This window comes from Schistosoma haematobium, chromosome ZW, assembly GCF_000699445.3.
Source record: "Schistosoma haematobium chromosome ZW, whole genome shotgun sequence".
In the NCBI taxonomy this organism is placed as follows: Eukaryota; Metazoa; Platyhelminthes; class Trematoda; order Strigeidida; family Schistosomatidae; genus Schistosoma; species Schistosoma haematobium.
Window position 1 is genome coordinate 74,977,025 of NC_067195.1, and position 20,484 is coordinate 74,997,508.

Sequence of the window (20,484 nt, forward strand, 5' to 3'; positions counted from 1 at the left end):
CCTGTAAGAATGGCGTGTACCTGCTCATACAGAAATATACTATTATTAATTCTTCTTTCAACTAAGAAGGGAATAGTTAACTGGTTTTATTTATTTATCCTGGTTAGCACAATTTTTAGAAAAGTTGTTTTCCATGGGATGGGGGTGCTGATGCCATGCCAAACCTTCCCTATTCACCCGGGCTTCAGACCGTCAGTCACCATAGAAGTGCTACAGGTGGAGTTACCACTATCTTACGTTAAGTTTATTGATGAAATGAGTCGATGATTTGTTAGGGTGAGGAGGAATATAATATATATGATACTCCATGATCACATCCAATCAACTCCTCATGATCTGAACAAGTTCCACGTTCTCGAGGACAATCTGCATTAAAGTGTATCCATATTCTCGTACCGATCGTTTTATAATTTTGACGCTTGAGTACACTAACAGAAATAAAAAAATTAGGCGACTCTAGTTACCAAAATCATGTACTTCGTTACTTCCTTCAAATATTATTATCATCCACCGAACTACAGACCTGTCAGTCTCACCAGTGTCGTAGTTAAATTACTGGAAAAAAATAGTCAAAAAGACCATAATGACATTTGTAGAAACCAACAAATTATTAAACAAGGAACATGTTTTCAGGAAAAGTTTATCTTGTACAAAAACCTCCTTATAGCAAGGGAGAAATGGACAAGGGTTCTAGACAACGGGAAGTCAGTGGATGTTGTCTATACAGACTTTAGCAAAGCATTTGGCAAGGTGCCAACACATAGACTGCTATGGAAGCTAGAAAATCTTGGTATTGCCGGACCTCCACTAAAATGTCTTAGAGATTTCCTAGTAGGTCGTAGACAGAAATAAATAATAAATTCGAAGTGCGCCACCTGGAGACCAGTATTTAATAGAATGCCTCAAGGTTTTGTCATAGGTTCTTTATATTTTATACTGTATGTAAATGATCTCCCAAGTATAGTAGAGTCCCCAATGTTGCTACACGCTGACGATGTAAAAATCTGACATTAAATAAGATGCAAATGCATACGCGCTTCAGGCGGATTTAAATATTGCGATTAACTGGTCCAAGGAGTGGCCGATGCCCATCAACACGGCAAAGTGTGTCTACATACCCTATGGGCTATAAGACGGACATTCGCCAAGTTAAATACTACCATGTTCACCACAGTATACACAACCTTAGGCTGCAAGCTCCTGTTTAAAAGGTGACTCGGATATACTGAAAAAAATACAGGGGGTAGCTACCCGTGCAATTGCGGAACTCTAGGGTTTTAAAAGCTAGACCTCATTACTCTGTCCTATCGCAGCGAGGATTTCACAGGTATTTGGAGTTTGACAATGCTTTAACCAGTAACACCTACCACGAATCGTACCCACCAAGTGAAATCAAAAGACAGAAGCGAGGAGGTTGGAAGATATATTTGATAGGCTGTCAACATATCGAGGATCGACTGATCTAATCTGGCTAGCGATTGCAAGGGATGTTGAGCGCGGCGTTCCCACTCGTGATCTGGTGAGGATGCCTGACCGAGCGCCCCCAGTTAGGTGAATCCATTAAAACCAACATGATTTGCATCCAATGTCGAAGACTTACAGGGCTATATATTTTGGGGATTTACTTACCACTACAGCATATTAAGAGGTGACCTGATTCTGGTATGTAGAATACTAAGGAATGATTTTTGACCTAACATATTCTCTCTTTTTCTTCTCAATAGATCGGAACTTCTCAGAGGACATAGCAGGTGAGTAGAAAGGCTTAGAACGAAAAAATATCAGTGGCATACGTGGTTTCCACACGGAGTCATCAATTCTTGGGACCTGTTGCCTTGAGCAGATGTGTCCGCACCTTCAATTGAATCATTCAAAAAAAGACTAGATACCCAGAGAAGCATACTAGAAAGGGAGTAACTTAGGCCATAGGCTTTCTGTCCTCACTATACGAATCTAATATAACATCAAAATGACCGTCGAAGTAACTTCCACATAGTTTCAATGTACGTCTTATGTGCTATTCACGTAAAATTGAATTCAACTCTAAAAGCTCTCAATGATCTTCACTATCATCTTAACTTATAACGTTTGCCGTTAATTAGTCAGACTCTATTTATGATTTTACAGTTATGAATTCAAAACATTATCAACTGATAGATTTATCTCACTTTTCATCTATTGACGTGGGAGACCAATATTAGATAAGTAATCCCTCGACTGTATGCCTGATTTCACTCCAACCTTAAGACCCTTTTAACTAGTAGCAAACATTTTGCCCGGAATTAAATACTGCTTTCTATAAGTAGCAAAGCTATTCATTAAATTTTACAAGCAATTTAGAAGAGTTTCACCATATGCTCTTTAACTTCGAACAGTTTTGTTTTAAATTACTCCATAAAGTCTCCTTTCGTGCACGTTTATGATTTCTCTGGCATTTATCGTGTTGACATGTGAGGAAGGACCTTGGTGCCAGGAAAATTAGATCTTCAATCTACAAGAGTAAATATTTTTAAGCTGGTTACCTTGGTATTTTTTACTTATGATTAAGCTTTGAGTTTATCATAGCGTCTCTGTCAAAAGTTGAGGTCGGGTTTTTGGTTACTTGATGATTTATAGTACCTTGAGTCTGGTTATTTTAAAATCCAGCTGGACTTGAATTACTCAGACAGCTGCAGCACGAATGAGGAGAAACCCGTTCTATTGTGATTTGGTTACCGAAGTCACCTATATTACTTTTAAGTATTTGTTGGGTTATTCATGTTTTCCTCCGTTGAAAAGTAGATTAAAGTAAAGGTTGACTGCGTATTCGATGTGGAAGTGTACGCAAACTTGTTTGTTTCTCTTAAAGCTCCCTGGAGTGACCATATCGGTCGCTGGATTATTCGACAAAGAACAAACTATCCGTTCGCATGCGTGATGTAGCACAGCTGTATATCCTTTTATTTAAAGTCTATAAATATTCGAGTTTCACATGGTTATCATGAATTCGTTCTTGAAAGGGTTTAGATTGTTTACTGCGTGTTTATCTTCTGAGTAGAAAGCACTTGAAGAAATACGCATGCCACTCATTTAAAATTTCGAGCGAATTACATTTTTTGTTTAAACATAATCCACAGATCCATTGATGAAACCACTTTTAACGACTCAAGTACCAAAATCACTCATATAATCAGTCCAACAGTACTGATAGCCATAGTATAACAAATACGTTTGATAGATAATCAAATCCTCAATATATATATATATATATATATTGAGAGGATTCAGATGCAGAATATATAAAGGATGCCTGCCAATCATGCTTGCTTTACCTTGTGTTAGGCAAACAGTCCTTCAGTCTACAGAAGTGTTTGTGAGCAATCCATCGGTAGCCTTACAAAAAACTTTTAAGTTTCATCCTTTCAAGAATAGACGTGTTCAGTCATACTAAGCACGAGTAAAATCAACATTTAGGCCAGACCATCACCAAAAATAAAATCATAGTCCAAAGCAGTCTGTTTTAAAATCACGAGGAGCTTTGTTAACTGAAAAATTGTATGCCATTTATTATTTAGGAAAAACCATGTTAGCTTAAATAATAATTCTCTAAATGAAGTTTTAGAAACAAATTCAGGTTAATTGTAACGTGTAGGTTATGATCAAGGTCTTCACGTCCTTTTTTTACTTGAAAAGCAAAATTATGTTGGTCCTACTACAGTTCTTCCATGTATATTTTGATATCCTTTGAGTTTGATATAGAAACTGACCCGGTCACACAAGGTGAACTTCCAAGTTATATTTCACTCATCGTTTAACAAATAAGGTTTTTTAAGATAATTTTAAGTAAAATACCGGACTATTTTTTTGTTTAAATTGGTACCATTGAAGAATCTTAGTTTATTAGTTTTTGTTTCATAGTATAATACCTTTCGAAAGTTTTGTTTTAAGTGTCTCGCTTTTTATTCAGTGTGTCTCTTTGATTTAACTAGTTAATGTAGATTTCACTCAAAACTAAGAACTACTCTTTGAAAGCGTGTTTGTGAATAACCTAAAGTTCGACTGGTTGACAAGTAGTTTATCATTACCGTATTGATTGTTTAATCCTTAATAATGACAGGATCTTATTAATTGAATCGAAGTTCGGGCAGTGGTTTTAGCGAATCTACATTGTGTGCACTGTGCTTTGATGTTTGGACATGATTTTGTTCTGGGTGAAATTAGATATCAAAGCATACCTTCAGTCTTAAGAAAACTGATGTTTCATGTCAGACTGGAAGTCAGTTCACCAAATATTGCAATCTATGACGTTATAATTTGAAAAGAAATAAAACCGGTATGCGAAAAATGCTGTAGTTTTAAGTTCAAGTACCAAAAGAAAATAAAGAATAAACTCACGAGCACCGTTTCCAGTCATTATCAGTCGTGTTACCCATGACCTTAAACTTCACACTGTGGGTGCGTCGTGGACCTCACATAAAAAATCTGAACTTCATAAAATTATTGAAACTTGTTTGAAGTCAGATTTAAAGGCATCGCAAATCCGGAATTTGAGCACTTGCCCACGGATATCACGATAAAGTAAGCAGAAAAATACTGATAGCAAAAACACTATAAAATGTGTACAAAACGAAGGAAATTTGACGGTACAGAATGTGAATTTTAGTGATGGTGAATGTTCCTGAGTGACTAGAACCTGACGATTGCGGATAAAATGAAAGATTTTTTTGCAGATGATGCCGAAAAAAGAAAATTGTTGAGTATTGCGGTTGATTATCTGTAGAAAGCACATTATCGTAACTGTATTTTAATGCAGTCAGTAATACAAATAGGCTTTGGCTACTAGTATTCTTCAACCTTGATTGCTCGGTTATTTAGCGACGTTATTGAGTAATGTAGCAAGTGTTTCAATGAAGGTTTACAACATTGATCGCTTAGTCATCTATTGAACACATCGCTTCGACTTTCATGAAATTACATCAGTGTAAATAAAAATGTTTTAAAATAGTTTTTAGCTTTTTTGTGCCTTATCAGTCATATAAAACAAGTGTTTTAGAACTGTGCGGCCATTATCAAAAAATTTAAGAACGAGAGATGCTGATAATGTTTTTGCTGCATTCACCGAGTAGCCCTCAGAGCCGTAAGGGATATAGTTGAGTGAAATGGCTTTGTGAATGGTCCGTCTTATCATTATTATTATTAATATTATTGCTGTATTTATCCATTAGAGCAATTTAAAAAATCTGGTGATAATTATAGCTTTTCAAACAATTTTTTAAAAACCTTTTTGATTCTGAACAACAAAATCTGCTTTGTTTGTGACATCTTTAGAGCTTCACCTGATTTTTTTATAGGGTGAACGATTTAAATAGTTCAAAAGGCAAACTTTTATAAGATCATAAAGATATAAAATTTAAAAAATACATTAGGTTATTGAAAACTATAGACATAAGTTCAAATTTCTACACTAGTAAAATTAATGATCATATGCAGTTGTTCTTGTGGGTCTATTCTTTTGTACTGAGCGTTAAAATTTTCAGTCATACGTTGCCATGCTAGGGCAAACACAGAAAGGATTGGAAGTTTTGTCTTCTTTACGAGTTCTATGGTAGTACTTACCAATATATTTCAGTCAAGTTGTACTGTCGTCTGCCCATTTCGATCATGTGAGACATAAACATTTTGATTGTGACTTTGAATAAATTTAAAATAAATATTGTGACTATTTTGCTGTTTAATTTTAACGACAGAATTTAGTCGCGTAATCCCTTGTTTTTCTTGCAGCTATTACTTGCTATTTCACCCCCCTACTTTATGTGGTTAGATTATTCATATAAGTATGCACAAATCTCAGATAAAGTGTTCCATGTTTTTTATGTCTCGTCTATTTGGACTTCTGTCTCTTGTTGAAGTATGTGAAACGTTTATTTTTAGTTCATTTTGTTTGTTTGAATCTTCCATTGATTTTCAAGACTGCAATTGATCAGTCTATATTAACATATGCCCATCCTGTGTGGATTGCCTCGATACCGACTTAAGATGAAGGCAGAGATAGATGGTAACTAGCAAGGGGGTCAAAGACGCGCGTTTTGTCTTGTTTGGGACCCATCAGCTGGATGCATCTTACATCTTATAGATTTTATCTACTCACGATTCCAGTTTTTTGCCAACTACATTATCATCTTTGGTTTTTTGAGTGCATTGAGATGAGCACATTGACAGTAATAAAATATATTGTATGGACAGCATATTTAAATCTTTGGTTTGATAATTGTTAGGAATGTAATGTAATCGTTGAATAATAGCGTCATTGATTGGCCGTAATAGGAGTGATCCCAGCGAACTTTAATCTGTCCATAAATTTCACAGCTAAAAAAATATTTTGTCATAGGTATCTGATCATGCTTTTGTGTTTTATGAGAGTTGTTGCTCATTGCTTAACAGTTGTGAAATAGTATACTTGGTAGGTTCTGCTTCCTTTGAAGTGAATAGAGCTGAAACACAGAAAAAATACCATTATTTTGCTGTGTTGGCGGTTCATCTTTGATTTCGTTTACGAATTGTGTTGGAGCACTAATAGAGTGATTACATGGTTCTATACCACACAAATATGACAACCTCAGACTGTTTGTTACCGATGAAAAGATTTACAACAGAACTACTTCATTTTACTCTCTAAATCTTGTTGTTCTTCGTTTGAAGAAGTATCAAGAGAACAAGAGGTATGAAGCAATCGTAACTGATAAAGAGATAAATATTTGAAAATCCACTTTAATAAAGTTATTGAAATTTTCGAAATTTATTGATAATTTCAATAGTGAAATACTCACTAGTATTTTTTGTACGGATACTGTTGCGCAACATAATTGATGAACAGCGAACTTTAGTAACCGTTAAATTAGTATATGTCCGGATTCCAGTGTTTATTAAATAAACCAGTAAACAAAATTTAAGAAGTTTCACCTGGTGTTTCTGGACCAAGTTTATAAGTAATAGATTATTAGAAATTTTAGTACTTAAATAGGTTATTCATTATAAACAGCTGAATTCGTACATGCATTCATCACAATTATGAGATCATAGAACCAATAGTTTGTTACTGAAATCTTTTCCAACAAGTCTATTTTATGTTTAATCTGCAATCTTTGTTCGTATTACATTGCATGTTGTTTTCTTTTCAGCTTAATATGCTTAAAGACACTGATTATATTAGGCTGGCCATTTATTTTCTACTTTTCACAACCCCTGACTTATTTGCTTACTTAGATAGCCAACTATGTAAACAATGTTCTGATTAATAGTAATGGTAGTGCTTACATATCGTTAGAAATAAATTTATTGAAAACTTTTCTATAGATTCATATTTATTGAAAAGTACGTGAGTATTTTTGATCCTGAAGTGAGAGTTATTCAGTCACCTTATAACAAACAGACGTGTTGCTTTGTTTATGTCGGATGTGGTTGCATTAGGAATAATACATGTTAAATACAAATATAAAAATCAAAAGTATTTATCACATCATACTATTTTATAACTTGAATGAACTTTGTTTTATCGAGAATGAATTTTAATGTCACAAGATATTAACACTTGTCAATCGAACTCAATAATCCGTAAAAGACTAGGTAAATATGATAATTGTCATTACTCAGTGATCAGTCGACTGTAGATGTTTCAGTCCTACAGGAGGTCAGTCTTGGCTGTGAACCTGGACGATGTGTATTTGAACTCATGGAGAGAATCAGTTTCCTCACCATTTCATGTAGACCTTGTTGAAGGGTCCTAACTATAACAAAAAATAGGTTCATATTTTTTGACGGAGTTTTGTTCTCTGAGCTGGATGGTTTGGTCGTGGAGCTTTCATCGTTCTTCTGAACGACATCACCAGTACAAACTTCAGGTAGAAGTGAAGCGTCCGAATTTTTCCACATATGGTTGGCAGCTTGTCCTGTAGACCTTGATGTTGATTGGTTTTTTCTGACCTTAAATCTGTCATTGTTTATTTCTTTGTTTTGGTTGCATCTCCCATTTGTTTGATTTTTGGTTCTATGTTTGTCCACAATTTTCCTGATTTTTTGATAAAGTGGATCGATTTCAATGTGCTTGCTGATCGCTGATTGACAGGAATATCAAGCTCCTAAAAATTCTCTGGTTTTTTTAAAACTGTCTCTATCCAAGATTTTCACATTTTCCAGTCGAATATGTGTCCGCAGTTGTCCACGTGCATTGATATAAGTGAGGAAACGTCATGGCGTTTCCCCGCTTGTTGATGTTCATACAGGTAACGATGAAGAAGGCATCGCTTTTTTTCCAATGTAGTGTTTTTCACAGTTGGTACAATTTATTTTGGAGATTATGTTCGGTTTTTCGTCTTTTGTCATTTCATCCTGTGGCTTACATAAGACTGATTGCTGTGATTTTGTTGGTTTGTGTGCAACACCTATTTTGAAAGGTCTTTAGGACAAGCAGCCAACCATATGTGGAGAAATTCGAACATTTCACTTCTAACTGAAGTTTTTGCTGATGATGTCGTTCAGAAGAACGATGAAAGCTCCACGATCAAACCATCCAGCTCAGAGACCAAAACTCCATCAAAACCACCCACCTGAGCTACAAATCTTCTTCACCACCTCAATGGGTTTATAGTTTCATTTGACTATATCCAAATGAGTAACAATTTGATATCTCACAAACGTTAGATATGAATTGATTAAATAAGTATAAATGGTAACTTGACTTTGTAGTTGATTCAAAAACTGGCATAAAATTCTATCAACTAATTACAAATATTTTTAAGGTTTTAGCGAATCGTCCTAACTAATGTCACTTGTAGTTTATGCTTTATAAAGGTACTTTTTGTCTAAATAAAATAATAGGTGAATGTTACTTATTAGTAAATATTTTTTTAAAGTTCATCCTATATTCATTATACGGTATTATTCTATCATAATATATTAAAATTGTGATAACTTAGGTCTCTGTAGACTTATTTTAAAAAGAAACATCAGATATATAATCGAAATAATTTATTTTCTTCAGTTTAGGCATTTAGTTGTTGAAAAAAAGCGAATTCCAGCCAAGAACTTCTACTCTGAATATGACTGGTAACCAAGAACATCATGAAGATGAACGGCCAAAACAAGATAATAACTCAATACTGTCCTCGAATAATAATGAAACAACCTCAAAACACTCTGAATTCTATAAGAAACTGCCGTTACTTTTATTCATTATGGCCTATATATCATTTTGTTGTCTTGGTGCACTTTGTTTAACCCTACTAGAACGACCTACAGAAAGACTAGAAAGATTGCGCTTACACGCTTCACAAATCAATTTTTTGAGGACTAATCCATGTGTATCAAGTAATATATGTATATTTGTTATTCAGTAATTTTTTGCTTTGTGTCAGATCTCATTACTGGTGGTATTTTAAAAGTTAATGGATCACTGAGGTCTCATTAATACACCAATCTATAGAATAGGAAATTTTAAGGGAAAAATACTATTAATAAAAATAAAAAATAAGTAACGATTGTTTATACAGAATACCTGTGACTGTATTCAACGATTATTTAAAGGTTAAAGGTTGACCATTTCGTTTACGACCTGAACAATAAATGTCATTTTGAACATGAGTTAATTCCTTATTCTCCTGACATAATTCTTAAGTTTAAGATTACTTTTTCAGTCTCAAACACGAATTATAACAGGCGTATGCCCTAATTAATTTACATGAAGGAGTCCAACTAACTGGTAATCGAATTCAAGAGATGGATTTTTATGGAAACATAGGCTCATTTCCTTACAATAGTGACTTTTTAACTTGCAGTATTGCGAGTTTAGCCCACATCTAGTTCCTAGTTTTACTTTAGTTTTGACTTTCTTTCTATATGAAACCGGATAAGTCATTGTGATTTCCTTATCAGTAATACTGTTATGAATATTTCCAAAACATACTTCATATTTATTCATTAGTAGTCTACCAATATTGTTATTTAGTCTCTCCGTGTCAACACTTTTTGTACATCGTTTCCACACAAATACATAGTGTTATCAAATCAAAGAATCATAACTTAAAAAACCTGTAAACGCAGTTTTTTCGCTGATAGCCTAGATTTTTAAGCCTTATTTCTCTTATTTACGGTGGTTTATTATAAAACTGTAGAGTAATTTTACACGTAATTCCAAAATCCGGACAGAAATTACGGGAAAATGTACAACGTCCGAAAATAAATAGAGAAAAACATTTCAATACAGATTTAGAAAAATCTAGTAATTTTAACTCTCATTGAACCCCCATTGTAAAGTATGTCATTGTGAGCATTCATTTTTTTTAAAAATCAATAGGTGAAAATGATCAATCTTAAGGTCTGACAGACATGAGTTTTCATTTTGATTATTTTTTAGATAGCATATGATAAATACTAGTGTGTATTAAAATATTTTACTTATTAAGATGAATTAAATCACTGAGATTGTGTATTTATCTTATTCTTCTTCAAGGTGAAGAACTTCAGAAGTTTGTTAGTTATATTGTATCAGCCACAAAAATGGGTATATCAATGACACCAATTAAAAATATTAGCAAATATGACTTACTGAGCATTCCTAAAAATTGGCACGAAAATTTTTATTTGGAAATGAATGCTGAAGTAAATGCTCAACTGGAATCAATCGCTAGACGTATTCTAACTGAAGAAGAAATAAATAACAGCAGTTGGAACTTTTATGAATCAGTATTTTTTGTGATAACAGTTATTACAACTATAGGTAAGATTAAAAGAGTGTCACAATTAACATGGATATATTAAGTAACAGATTTTTGCATTCATGTCACTGGAAAATAATCATAATTTAGGCAGTAAAAATTGATAACTTAGTTAAAATGTGAACTTTTATTGAAAGAATTTCATAAAACAAGATGATTATGACCAGCATTGCGATCCAAGGAGCGCGTTTCATCCTATACATGGTGAACGTAAATCTCAGTGTTCACATTCACATTAGGACTCAAGTCTATTACATTTTGCGCTAAAACGCAACTCCTGGATTCCATTACTAGCCACTATCCATTTATTTTGTAAAAGTTGTGACAAAAAGATTATATCTAAGCGTTCCACTTAGGATCTGCATATACTAACAAAAACTGGTCAAAATACAGTCCTTTATTTCAACAACGGGAATATTCAAGCCCATCTCACTATTCATATTTTATTAAAAATGTTTTATTACTAGTTATTTAACGCAGATGAAATCGTTACTTTTTCCTAAAACTTAAAAACAATCTGTTGACTTTAAAGTATAGTATTTTCACTGCTGATCAAGTGACCATGGCCAGAAACTTCAAATCTTTTATTGATAAAAGTGATATCGATGATGAAAGATCCGTTTATTAGAAATTTTCATCAATTGCAAGTTTTTGCATATTCAGTTCGAAAAGATCAATTATTTAAATCGTTTTTATCTTGAGTGCTATTAACCAGTCTAATTATTTATTATCTGTAAGAGAAAAACTTTTCATGATCATAAGTAATAGAAGTAAATGGACCGTTGATAAAAAAATTTATGTTAACTTGAAAGACATTAATGATTTATGAACAATTGAACAAGAAAATACTTCAACGTTTTATTTTGAAACATTGTTTCAGTAACAGGGCTAAAATATCTTTGACAAACACACGCCTATCACTCCGTTAATGTTTAAGAGAAATATGACAACTGGTTACAGACGAATTGAATATCCAATATTTTTATTAATATAATTAATATGTGTACTCACAGCAATGAAATCAATGTTTAGCGATTTACTATATGCATTATCAGTATAGATGCTTACTCTGTTTCCCGAATCCAAAACCACAGATAGCTGGAACTTATTGTTCTATAGTTATGATGCTTTTAAAATCATGTTATATAAGAAAATTATTTGTGCATGTTAATTAAACAAGAGCATATTTTTCCACTTGGATTACTTTTATATTAGTCGTAGTATTGTTAAATGTTTAAAAACTAATTTAAGACGGGACTATACCCATTATTTTTATAATGTTCCATCTTCTTAATAATGAATAAACTGATCCCGAAAAAATTGAAACCTAATCATTAAAACTGAGAAGCTATTTACCAGCTTAAAGTCTAATAGAAAGAAATGATGTAAACAAGTGGGAATATTAACAATTTTATCATAGAACAATGAGAAGACGGAGTTGATCTGAAAAATGTGATGTATTTGCGCTATACATTTCGAACAATCTGGTCACACATACACTTGTATAGCGCAAATACATCACATTTTTCAGATCAACTCCGTCTTCTCATTGTTCTATAGAAATTTATAAAAGGGACTAATTGCTTTAAATTTTATCATACGTGGGAATAAATGAATGATTTTTAGAAATTAATCACTTACTTACGCCTGTTACTTCTTGTGGAGACTCATAGGCCGCTTACCAGCATTCTCTATCCAACTCTGTCTTGGACAGTCCTTTCCAGTTGCTATTTATTCTTTCGATGTCTACTTCCAGTTCCGAGTGCAATGTGCTCTTTGACCTTCCACTTTTCCGTTTTCCTTCAGGATTCCAGGTTAGTGCTTGCTTCGTGATTCATTTTGATGATTTCCGAAATGCTTGTCCTATCCACTTCTAGTGTCTGTTCCTAATTTCCTTCACAGTTGGAAGCTGGCTTGTTCTCTCCTACAGTGGGCTGGTGCTGATGGTATCAAGCCATCGGGCATTGCGTATCTAACGTAGACAATTGTTTATAAATACTTGTACATTTTTGATGATGGTTGTAGTGGTTCTCCAAGTTTCAGCTACGTACAGTAGAACTGTCTTGACGTTTGTATTGAAGACTCTGACTTTGATAGTGTTTGGCAGTTGTTTTTAGTTCCATATGTTCTGCAACTGTAGGAATGCTGTCTTTGCTTAGCCAATCCTTGCCTTCAAGTCTGCATCGGATCCTTCTTGTTCGTCGATGATGCTGTCGAGGTGTGTGAACGTTTCCACCTCTTCCAAAGTTCCTCCACGAAGTTTGATCGTGTTGGTGTTCCCCGTGCTGTATTTGAGGATCTTGGTTTCTACCTTCAATATGTTGGGGCCTACTGCTTCAGCGGCTGCTACTACACTAGGTGTCTTCACTAGCATTTGTTGGTGTGCATAGAAGAGAAGAGCTAGGTCATTTGCGAAGTCCGAATCGTCTAGTTGCACCCATACTCTCCGTTGTATTCCGTGCTTCCCTCATATGTGGAGGTCTTCATAATCCAGTCAATCAATAGAATAAAGAGAAAGGGGAGAGTAGGCAACCTTGTCTGACTCTGGTCTTTACTTGGAATGCATCTGTCAGCTGTCCTCCATACACCACTTTGCAGTGTAGTCCGTCGTATGGAACGTGGATGGTGTTGAGGATTCCCTCAAGTACATCATAGTGTCGAAGATGGTTCCATAAACTTCTCTTATCCACACTGCCGAATGCTTCCCTCTGGTCAAGAAAGTTGATGAACAGTGACGAATTCCATCCAATTAATTGTTCAGCGATGACCTGTAGTGTCATGATTTGGTTTGTGCACGACCAATCCTTATGGAATCCGACCTGTTGATCTCGAAGTTGGGCGTCTACTGAATCTTTCCCAATGTTCAGCAACAATCTGTCGAATAAGTTTCCTGGTACTGACTATAGTGTGATGACTGTGTATTTCTCGCACTAGCTCAGATCTCCCTTCTTGAGTATCTTGGTGAGATATTCTTCTTTCCAGTCTGTCAGAGGCACTAGTTCTTCCTCGCAAATCCTCCTGAATGGAACGTGAAGCATGTTTGCGATTACTTCTGTGTGTGACTTCAGTGCTTCAGCTGGTATATTGTCAAGTCCTGCTGCTTACTCACTCCTGATTTCTTCGATCGTTGGTAGAGTGATATCTATAGGAAGGTGTGTGTGTGTGCTGCTCCGGTGTCCGGTGGATTCAATGGAGCTGGCCTATTCAAGATTTTCTCACGGTGTCCTACCCATCTTTTTCTGCATTCTTGAATCTCAGTGGTTGGCTTGCCTTCTTTGCCTTTGACCAGTGTCTCTGGTTTATTATATTTTCCTGTTCGTTTCTTCGTCGTGCCAAATGGCTATTTGATTTTTCATTTTGTTGCAGCTTTTTCCGCAGCCATTGTTTGGTCTTCTACGTATTTCTGCTTGTCGGCTCTAAATCTCCTCCTCAATTGCTTGTTTGCTTCAGTGAATTCAGCTTTTGCTTTACTTGCTCTGTTCTTATTCGGCTGTTGTTATTCGCTGTCTTCTTGTTCTCTCTTTCTTGAATCTTGTCCGGGGTTTCGATGGAGATCCGTTCCTCATGATGATGTTTGTTGTGGCTCAGCACTTCCTGACATGTTGAAGTTAATGCTATAACCTGTGGTATTGTGTCCTTGGCTTTTGTTTTCTTCCCGTCGCCAATTGCTATTACTTGTGGATTTGTGCCCCTATCAATGTATACCGTGATGATACAGCCAATAAAAGAATTGTGAATTATCGATCGGACTAGTGACGCCTAAAACTCATGCGAACACTCTAGAGTCCTTATCGGTTCTGCTTTCTGCCTAGCCCAGCCAGTTAAGTCCAGAACATCAATCTCAGTCATTGAAATATGAATCATGTATTCCAAACATACGGGGTTTATATACAAACCAAACAGATCACATCGTACCATAAAATAGGAAATAACTTTTGTACAAAATTTGGCCAAATGTAGCTGTGAGTGTGGGGGGTAGTAATTAATAGACAGGGCATAATTCAAGAATAGTAAATCTTAGAATAATAGTTCATAAGTTAAAATAAAGCTCATAATAAAAGGGACATGAATATGAATAATTTAGTTATTTAACAATTATATGATAAAAATGTATGCATTGTATTTGTCCATAAGTGGATCCAAAAAGTTACCATTCATTATGCTTATCGGAACATAACGGTTAGCGCTTCTTTGATGCCTTTCCAGTTATCTTCCATGGTGATTTCTTCTCGTTTCAGTAGATCTTGTAGGGTTTGAAACTTGTTGTTGACAGCTCTCTTGAATTGTTTGAGTTTGACAGTATACTTAAGAAACTCTGTATTGAACTATGTTTCCCCAGTTGTTCAGTGCTCCTTTAGCCTCAGTTTCATCTTGGTAACCACCAATTGATGGTGATACGTAGTTATGTCAGCTTCTGTCCTGTTCTCACTTCTATCGACCTTTTGAATTTTTTAGTTATGCAAATACGGTCGATCTGGTTTTGTGTGATCCGGTCCAGTGAGACCCATGTGGCAAGCTTTGTGTATGCGTTTGTGTAGGAGTGTTGTGCCGCCTGTAAATGTCTATAGGAAGGGGCATCGGCCTCGTGACCTCTGAAAAATCTCGGCCTTCACCATGCGGCGTTACAGTTCTTCCCTCAACTCACAGGGTAGAGTTTAAATGGTTTAAATTGACGATTTCCCTCTTTCTAATTGTATTTTTCAAATATTTCTACAAAAATATTACAACATTTATATTTACTTTAATAAGTTTTATTCTTTAGTAACAGCCTTTATAGGATTTTCGATGTGTAATCACTATAGTACTTATTTTAACTAGTATTATATGAGGTCAAATGGAGTGTGAAAATTGTCATTAAACTAATGATTGTCATAGTGTGCTTTGTTGTAGGTCAAAAAGATTTTTGAAACAAACTGATCTGTTTGCTTAGTGTAAACATTAATCACTAAATAACATTAGACTTAATATTGATAAGTCAAACTGTCAAACCAATCTCTCGTTATCATCAAACCTTACAACACATTAAACTACAGAAATTTGAAGCCGTCACGCATATAGTATACAAGAACTCTTATGGAATATCTATTAAACAGCACTTTTTTCGAAGCTAAAAAAGCCAGAATTATATCAGTCTCTCAGCTTTCTGCATACTTCTAATCGATTTGCTAATCCAATATACCTATAGAACTAAGAGGTTAATCATTTCATATGGTGCTAGATCTATCATTCGAAAATGTCATATTTGTACTAATATTTTTGACAAAACCAGGAAGAATATAGCTATCTTAATAGGTATTTATATATAAGCTTAGACAAGGGAATTTACTTGCTTTGAAAAAGAATGAGTGACTAATAAGTCAACTACTCGTTAGCATAGCAATATACTATGGTGAAATAACTGACAGGCTCCAAATCCAAAAACTGGATTTATCATTTTCATCGATCTTAAGTTATTATTAATCAAGAGCTGTTTTTTTTTCTATGCTTATTTTAGTTATTTGATTCTTTCAAATGAATTCACTAGAATACTTCACAGTCAATTTAGTCATTTCTTAAGTCGATCAAAATCATGGGTTACGCCGAAAAAGCACTTTTCTATAATTTTTTATGAGGCTTTTTTACTATATTTTAATAATCTAAACATCAATAAATGATACTTAGTTCATCATTTTAAGTCATCATTATGTATGCTCAAGTATAACATTTGATTAAATAATAAAGATGAAAGAGGATAAGCATATGACAAGTGATACTTGTCAATAATTAAGTTTTATAATGACAAGACTTGTTACGATAAAAATGTATTAAATAAATTCCTAAAATAATGTTGTAGATTTCCAGTCGATTATCTGGATTCAACATTTTCTGGAATGAATGAATAACTTTATAATTTTACATCATGTGAATATAACAAAAACAATTTGAATAGATTAGACAATGTTTATATCGTAGTTTAATATTTGTAAATGAATTCAACATGAAGCATAATTGTTTAAGGTCAAATGTAGAAAAATGTTGAAATGTATTGTTTGATATTTTTGTATTTTATTTATTTTATGTTACTGTGTGATGTTTTAATATTTTTAACAAACAAAATCAAATGCCAATTACTACTTGATGTGTTGCGCAATCATTTCACTTCGTAGTTTTAGATATAACATAAATAGAATATGAGATAAAATGACATTGCATTATTTTTATATATTATGAATTCTAATTATCTGCCTACAAAAGTAATCAAGTTTTAAAAAATTGCATTGGTTTGACCAAAACATAATATGACAATACATGATCAGAACCGGAAACAGTCGTTATCAATGAGATAGGATTATTAAGAATGTTATGAAAAAGTTGAAAAAATATTATGACAAAAAATTACCTAACAATAAGAAATTAAACAAGACTAGTTATTTTTAAAATGTTTGATAAGATTTATTTGACCTTAAAAGAAATGAATAAGTATCCTATAATAAAGTTTTTTGAAGTAGATGTAAATGATAGGTAGGAAGAAGACAACGATTTGAAGTAGGGTAATCAAAAATTTGAATTACAATGATATTGATAAATTACGCTTTTTTGAATCCAGAAGCTAGATTTAAGTATCATGACAGCAACTAACTGATTAGAACCCAAAAAACTCACATCACTCTACTCGATAACTATTTTAAAAGTCATAAATATGACAACTTAACTGCTTTCAACAAACAGGTAAGTTATTGCATCGTTAAAGGACTTCGAACCTTTGATTAGGGATTTATATGAAAGAAGCTCAAGAATACGAAAATGTAACCTCCTCTTTGTTGCTCAAGTTCATTTGATCTGGCTGGCATAAGGTATTTGATAAATGCAGTTGATGTTAATGTGAAAATTGTCAGTATTTAACTGTTCTGGTGGTGCGTTCATCCAATAGCAAACGAAAAAGCAGAAGCCAAATAAGCAATCTTCGCCAAGTCATTTATTTCTCAGTTAATTATACTGTTGACGACATCACTTCTGAAGCAGAGATATTAGCAGGGAGCTGTATTCTCAATATAGTTTGTTTGTGTTTTCTTCCACTTATTTATGAATCTCCGTGCACACGTAATCTGCATAAACGTTGTTGGCCGTGGGTTCCTACTCCACCTTCGCCTTAAAGCAGAGTTCGCAAATGGGATTAAAATGTGTTTGCAAATCTATTTTTGTAACTTATTAGACAAAATCTGTTATAATAAAACATACCGTTCTACAGATATTTGCAGTGAATATATCATTACAATGCATCATACATATACATACATACATATACAGTTCATTGATTAACAGAACCCAAGAAATGAAACTTATAATTCCGATATCGTGTTGTGGATTTTAGATAAATGATCCGTTTTTCGCAAAAATAGTTCATCGAAAGAAAGTTTCATCGAATGATAATATGATTAGAGAATCCAGTTTTTTGAGAGCCACTGATAAAATTGCGAGAGAGTTGAGTTCCTAGATATTGAACTATACTAACATTTTGTTTTCAATTTGTTAAATACTCTAAGTAAAAGAAACAGAAACTAAGTTAATAGTTCTAAGAATTTATCGACTTTCAGAAATATCTTAATTAATCAATATTGGTTAAGGAAACAACATCAAAGATGTTTGTTCGTTTATTTGGTTGAATTTTTCAAAATGTTGATAACTGGAAGCTCCAATTTAATATGAAAAATGAAGTAGATGATATATCCAACACACATTAAATTTAAATAATTTTCCGTTTGTCAACAACAAATATATATATATATATATATATATATCAAACGAAAGGGTTTTGGGAAATAAAATTGTTGAGGTTTTAATCGAGATCATGAACTAATAGATGTCAGACCACCATTGAAAACCTAGAGGCACTGGAAGGCTGTTTCGTCTGCGAGACCAAAGGTTTTAGGTTCAAGTCTTGAGTGTTATATCGTGGATACGCAATGCTGAAGAGTCCTATGCTAGGGCGAAATGACCGTCCAGTGCTTCTACATTTCCAATAGTGGTCTAACATTGATCGGTTCAAGATTCTAAAACTCATTAAACTGTCAATCGCACTTTTGACGAATAATCAACTTTTAGAGAACTTTGGACCATGTCTGTAAAATGGGTTTCATTCTGTAATTATTTCTGGAATATGATCTTTTTATTTACTTAAATCAAAAGATGTTTACATTATGGTAGGGAAAAATAATTTGTAAACGGTTTTACCGTAAAGTATATATTATATCTGAGTACTTGATTATCATTATCCGATGTCGATTTATAATAATTAGTTTATATCCATATATCACTTAATTTGGTTCACTCATTTGACAATTTTACTTCTCAAAACCTTTTTGCATCAAACCATTAGTTTTGACTTTTTTTATTCTTGTTTCTTTTATATGATATTTGGCATCATAAAAAATAGGAAGAATGCTTAAGCTTCACATTATTCTACACAGTCACATTATTGAGATATAACGTATAGTGATCATGAAATTTTATTTCACCTTTACCGATTTTGTTTATCCGCTTACTTAAATTTTCTTCCATATCATCTGCTTAAAGAAACTAATTTCAACTGTGAAATACCTTAAAAGAATGTGAAAATAATTAGGTCAAATAAAATAACGTTCAGTTATGTTTTATTTTGCAATTTTTTTAAAAATGAACATTTTAATGTTATTACTGTCAGTATAAATGCTTGATTTTTGAATAACTTTTCTAGGTTATGGAACAATCAGTCCAGTTACCATATACGGCAAAGCTTTTTGTATATTTCTGGTTGCTGTTGGAATTCCAATGAATGTGATCCTGGTTTCCGTACTAGCTTCTTTGTGCATGCCCATTATTCGCAAGTCACGAAATGCCCTAGTCGATTTTTATTCTTATTCAAGCGATCATGATACATATCATAACAAGCATAATAAAAATTGGAAACATTCAAATTTCAATTCTTTAAGCGGACATAGGAAAAGTATGGAAGATATTAAACCATGCCTAAATAAGGAAAATAAACATAGAGTTTCAAAATTGTTTTTCAAGCTTAAATCTCTTTTCCGACGACAAGTTAATGCTCCAGACGGACGAAGTGAATCGAGTGTGCTTCATAGATCGTTATCCGACAGGTTAGTTTGCCGTTTTACTGACCAATTAAATTTTTATATATCAACTAATTTATTTAAAATATACATATATTCTCGCATATTAAATCACACGGTTTCCAACTGCTATCTGAATAATACGAATTTTTGACTTGATCGATGAAAATTCATCTATACGCTTGAGTTCAGAAATGTTAATTAAATACGTGAATGCTTAAAACAAAATTCAAATGCAAAATGAAACTTTCATGAAGAATTCCATAACTACTTAAATTTATACCAGTAAATAATGAAAACGATTTCCAAAATGTTTTGAAATAACAGTTCATTTTTATTCATTATTAAGAGCTGGTTAATAAAAATCAAGATTGTTTCAACTCATCCAAGATAGGTTGCGGCCCTAAATCTGACTCTAGATTGGATAGTATGTATGATTGCTACCGAAATACACATATCGCCAATCCTCGTATACAGTCATCAACCTAAATCGCGTTGGTGAATAACGGAATTTAGTAATTCAAATATGATAATGGATTTTTGAATACATTTATTTCGTATAATCGTTGGTTGGATAGCGAAGCACAACAAAATGACACGCAATGGAGAAGGTGGGTAAGCCAACTCAATTTAGCCAAACGTGAATCGAT

At 33.6% G+C, this 20,484-nt stretch overlaps 1 protein-coding gene across 1 annotated transcript in view; it reads left to right on the forward strand.

Moving 5' to 3' along the window:
* The first annotated feature begins 2,399 nt into the window (after positions 1 to 2,399).
* KCNK6 (Potassium channel, sub K, member 6) overlaps positions 2,400 to 20,484 on the forward strand; it is a 31,174-nt gene continuing 13,089 nt past the window's right edge. The window contains exons 1-4 of the mRNA XM_035734338.2: positions 2,400 to 2,499; positions 9,017 to 9,342; positions 10,484 to 10,750; positions 19,462 to 19,861. Coding sequence (XP_035587868.1) covers positions 9,075 to 9,342; positions 10,484 to 10,750; positions 19,462 to 19,861 — 935 coding nt within the window. The 5' untranslated portion in view covers positions 2,400 to 2,499; positions 9,017 to 9,074. The remainder of the gene's footprint in view (positions 2,500 to 9,016; positions 9,343 to 10,483; positions 10,751 to 19,461; positions 19,862 to 20,484) is intronic.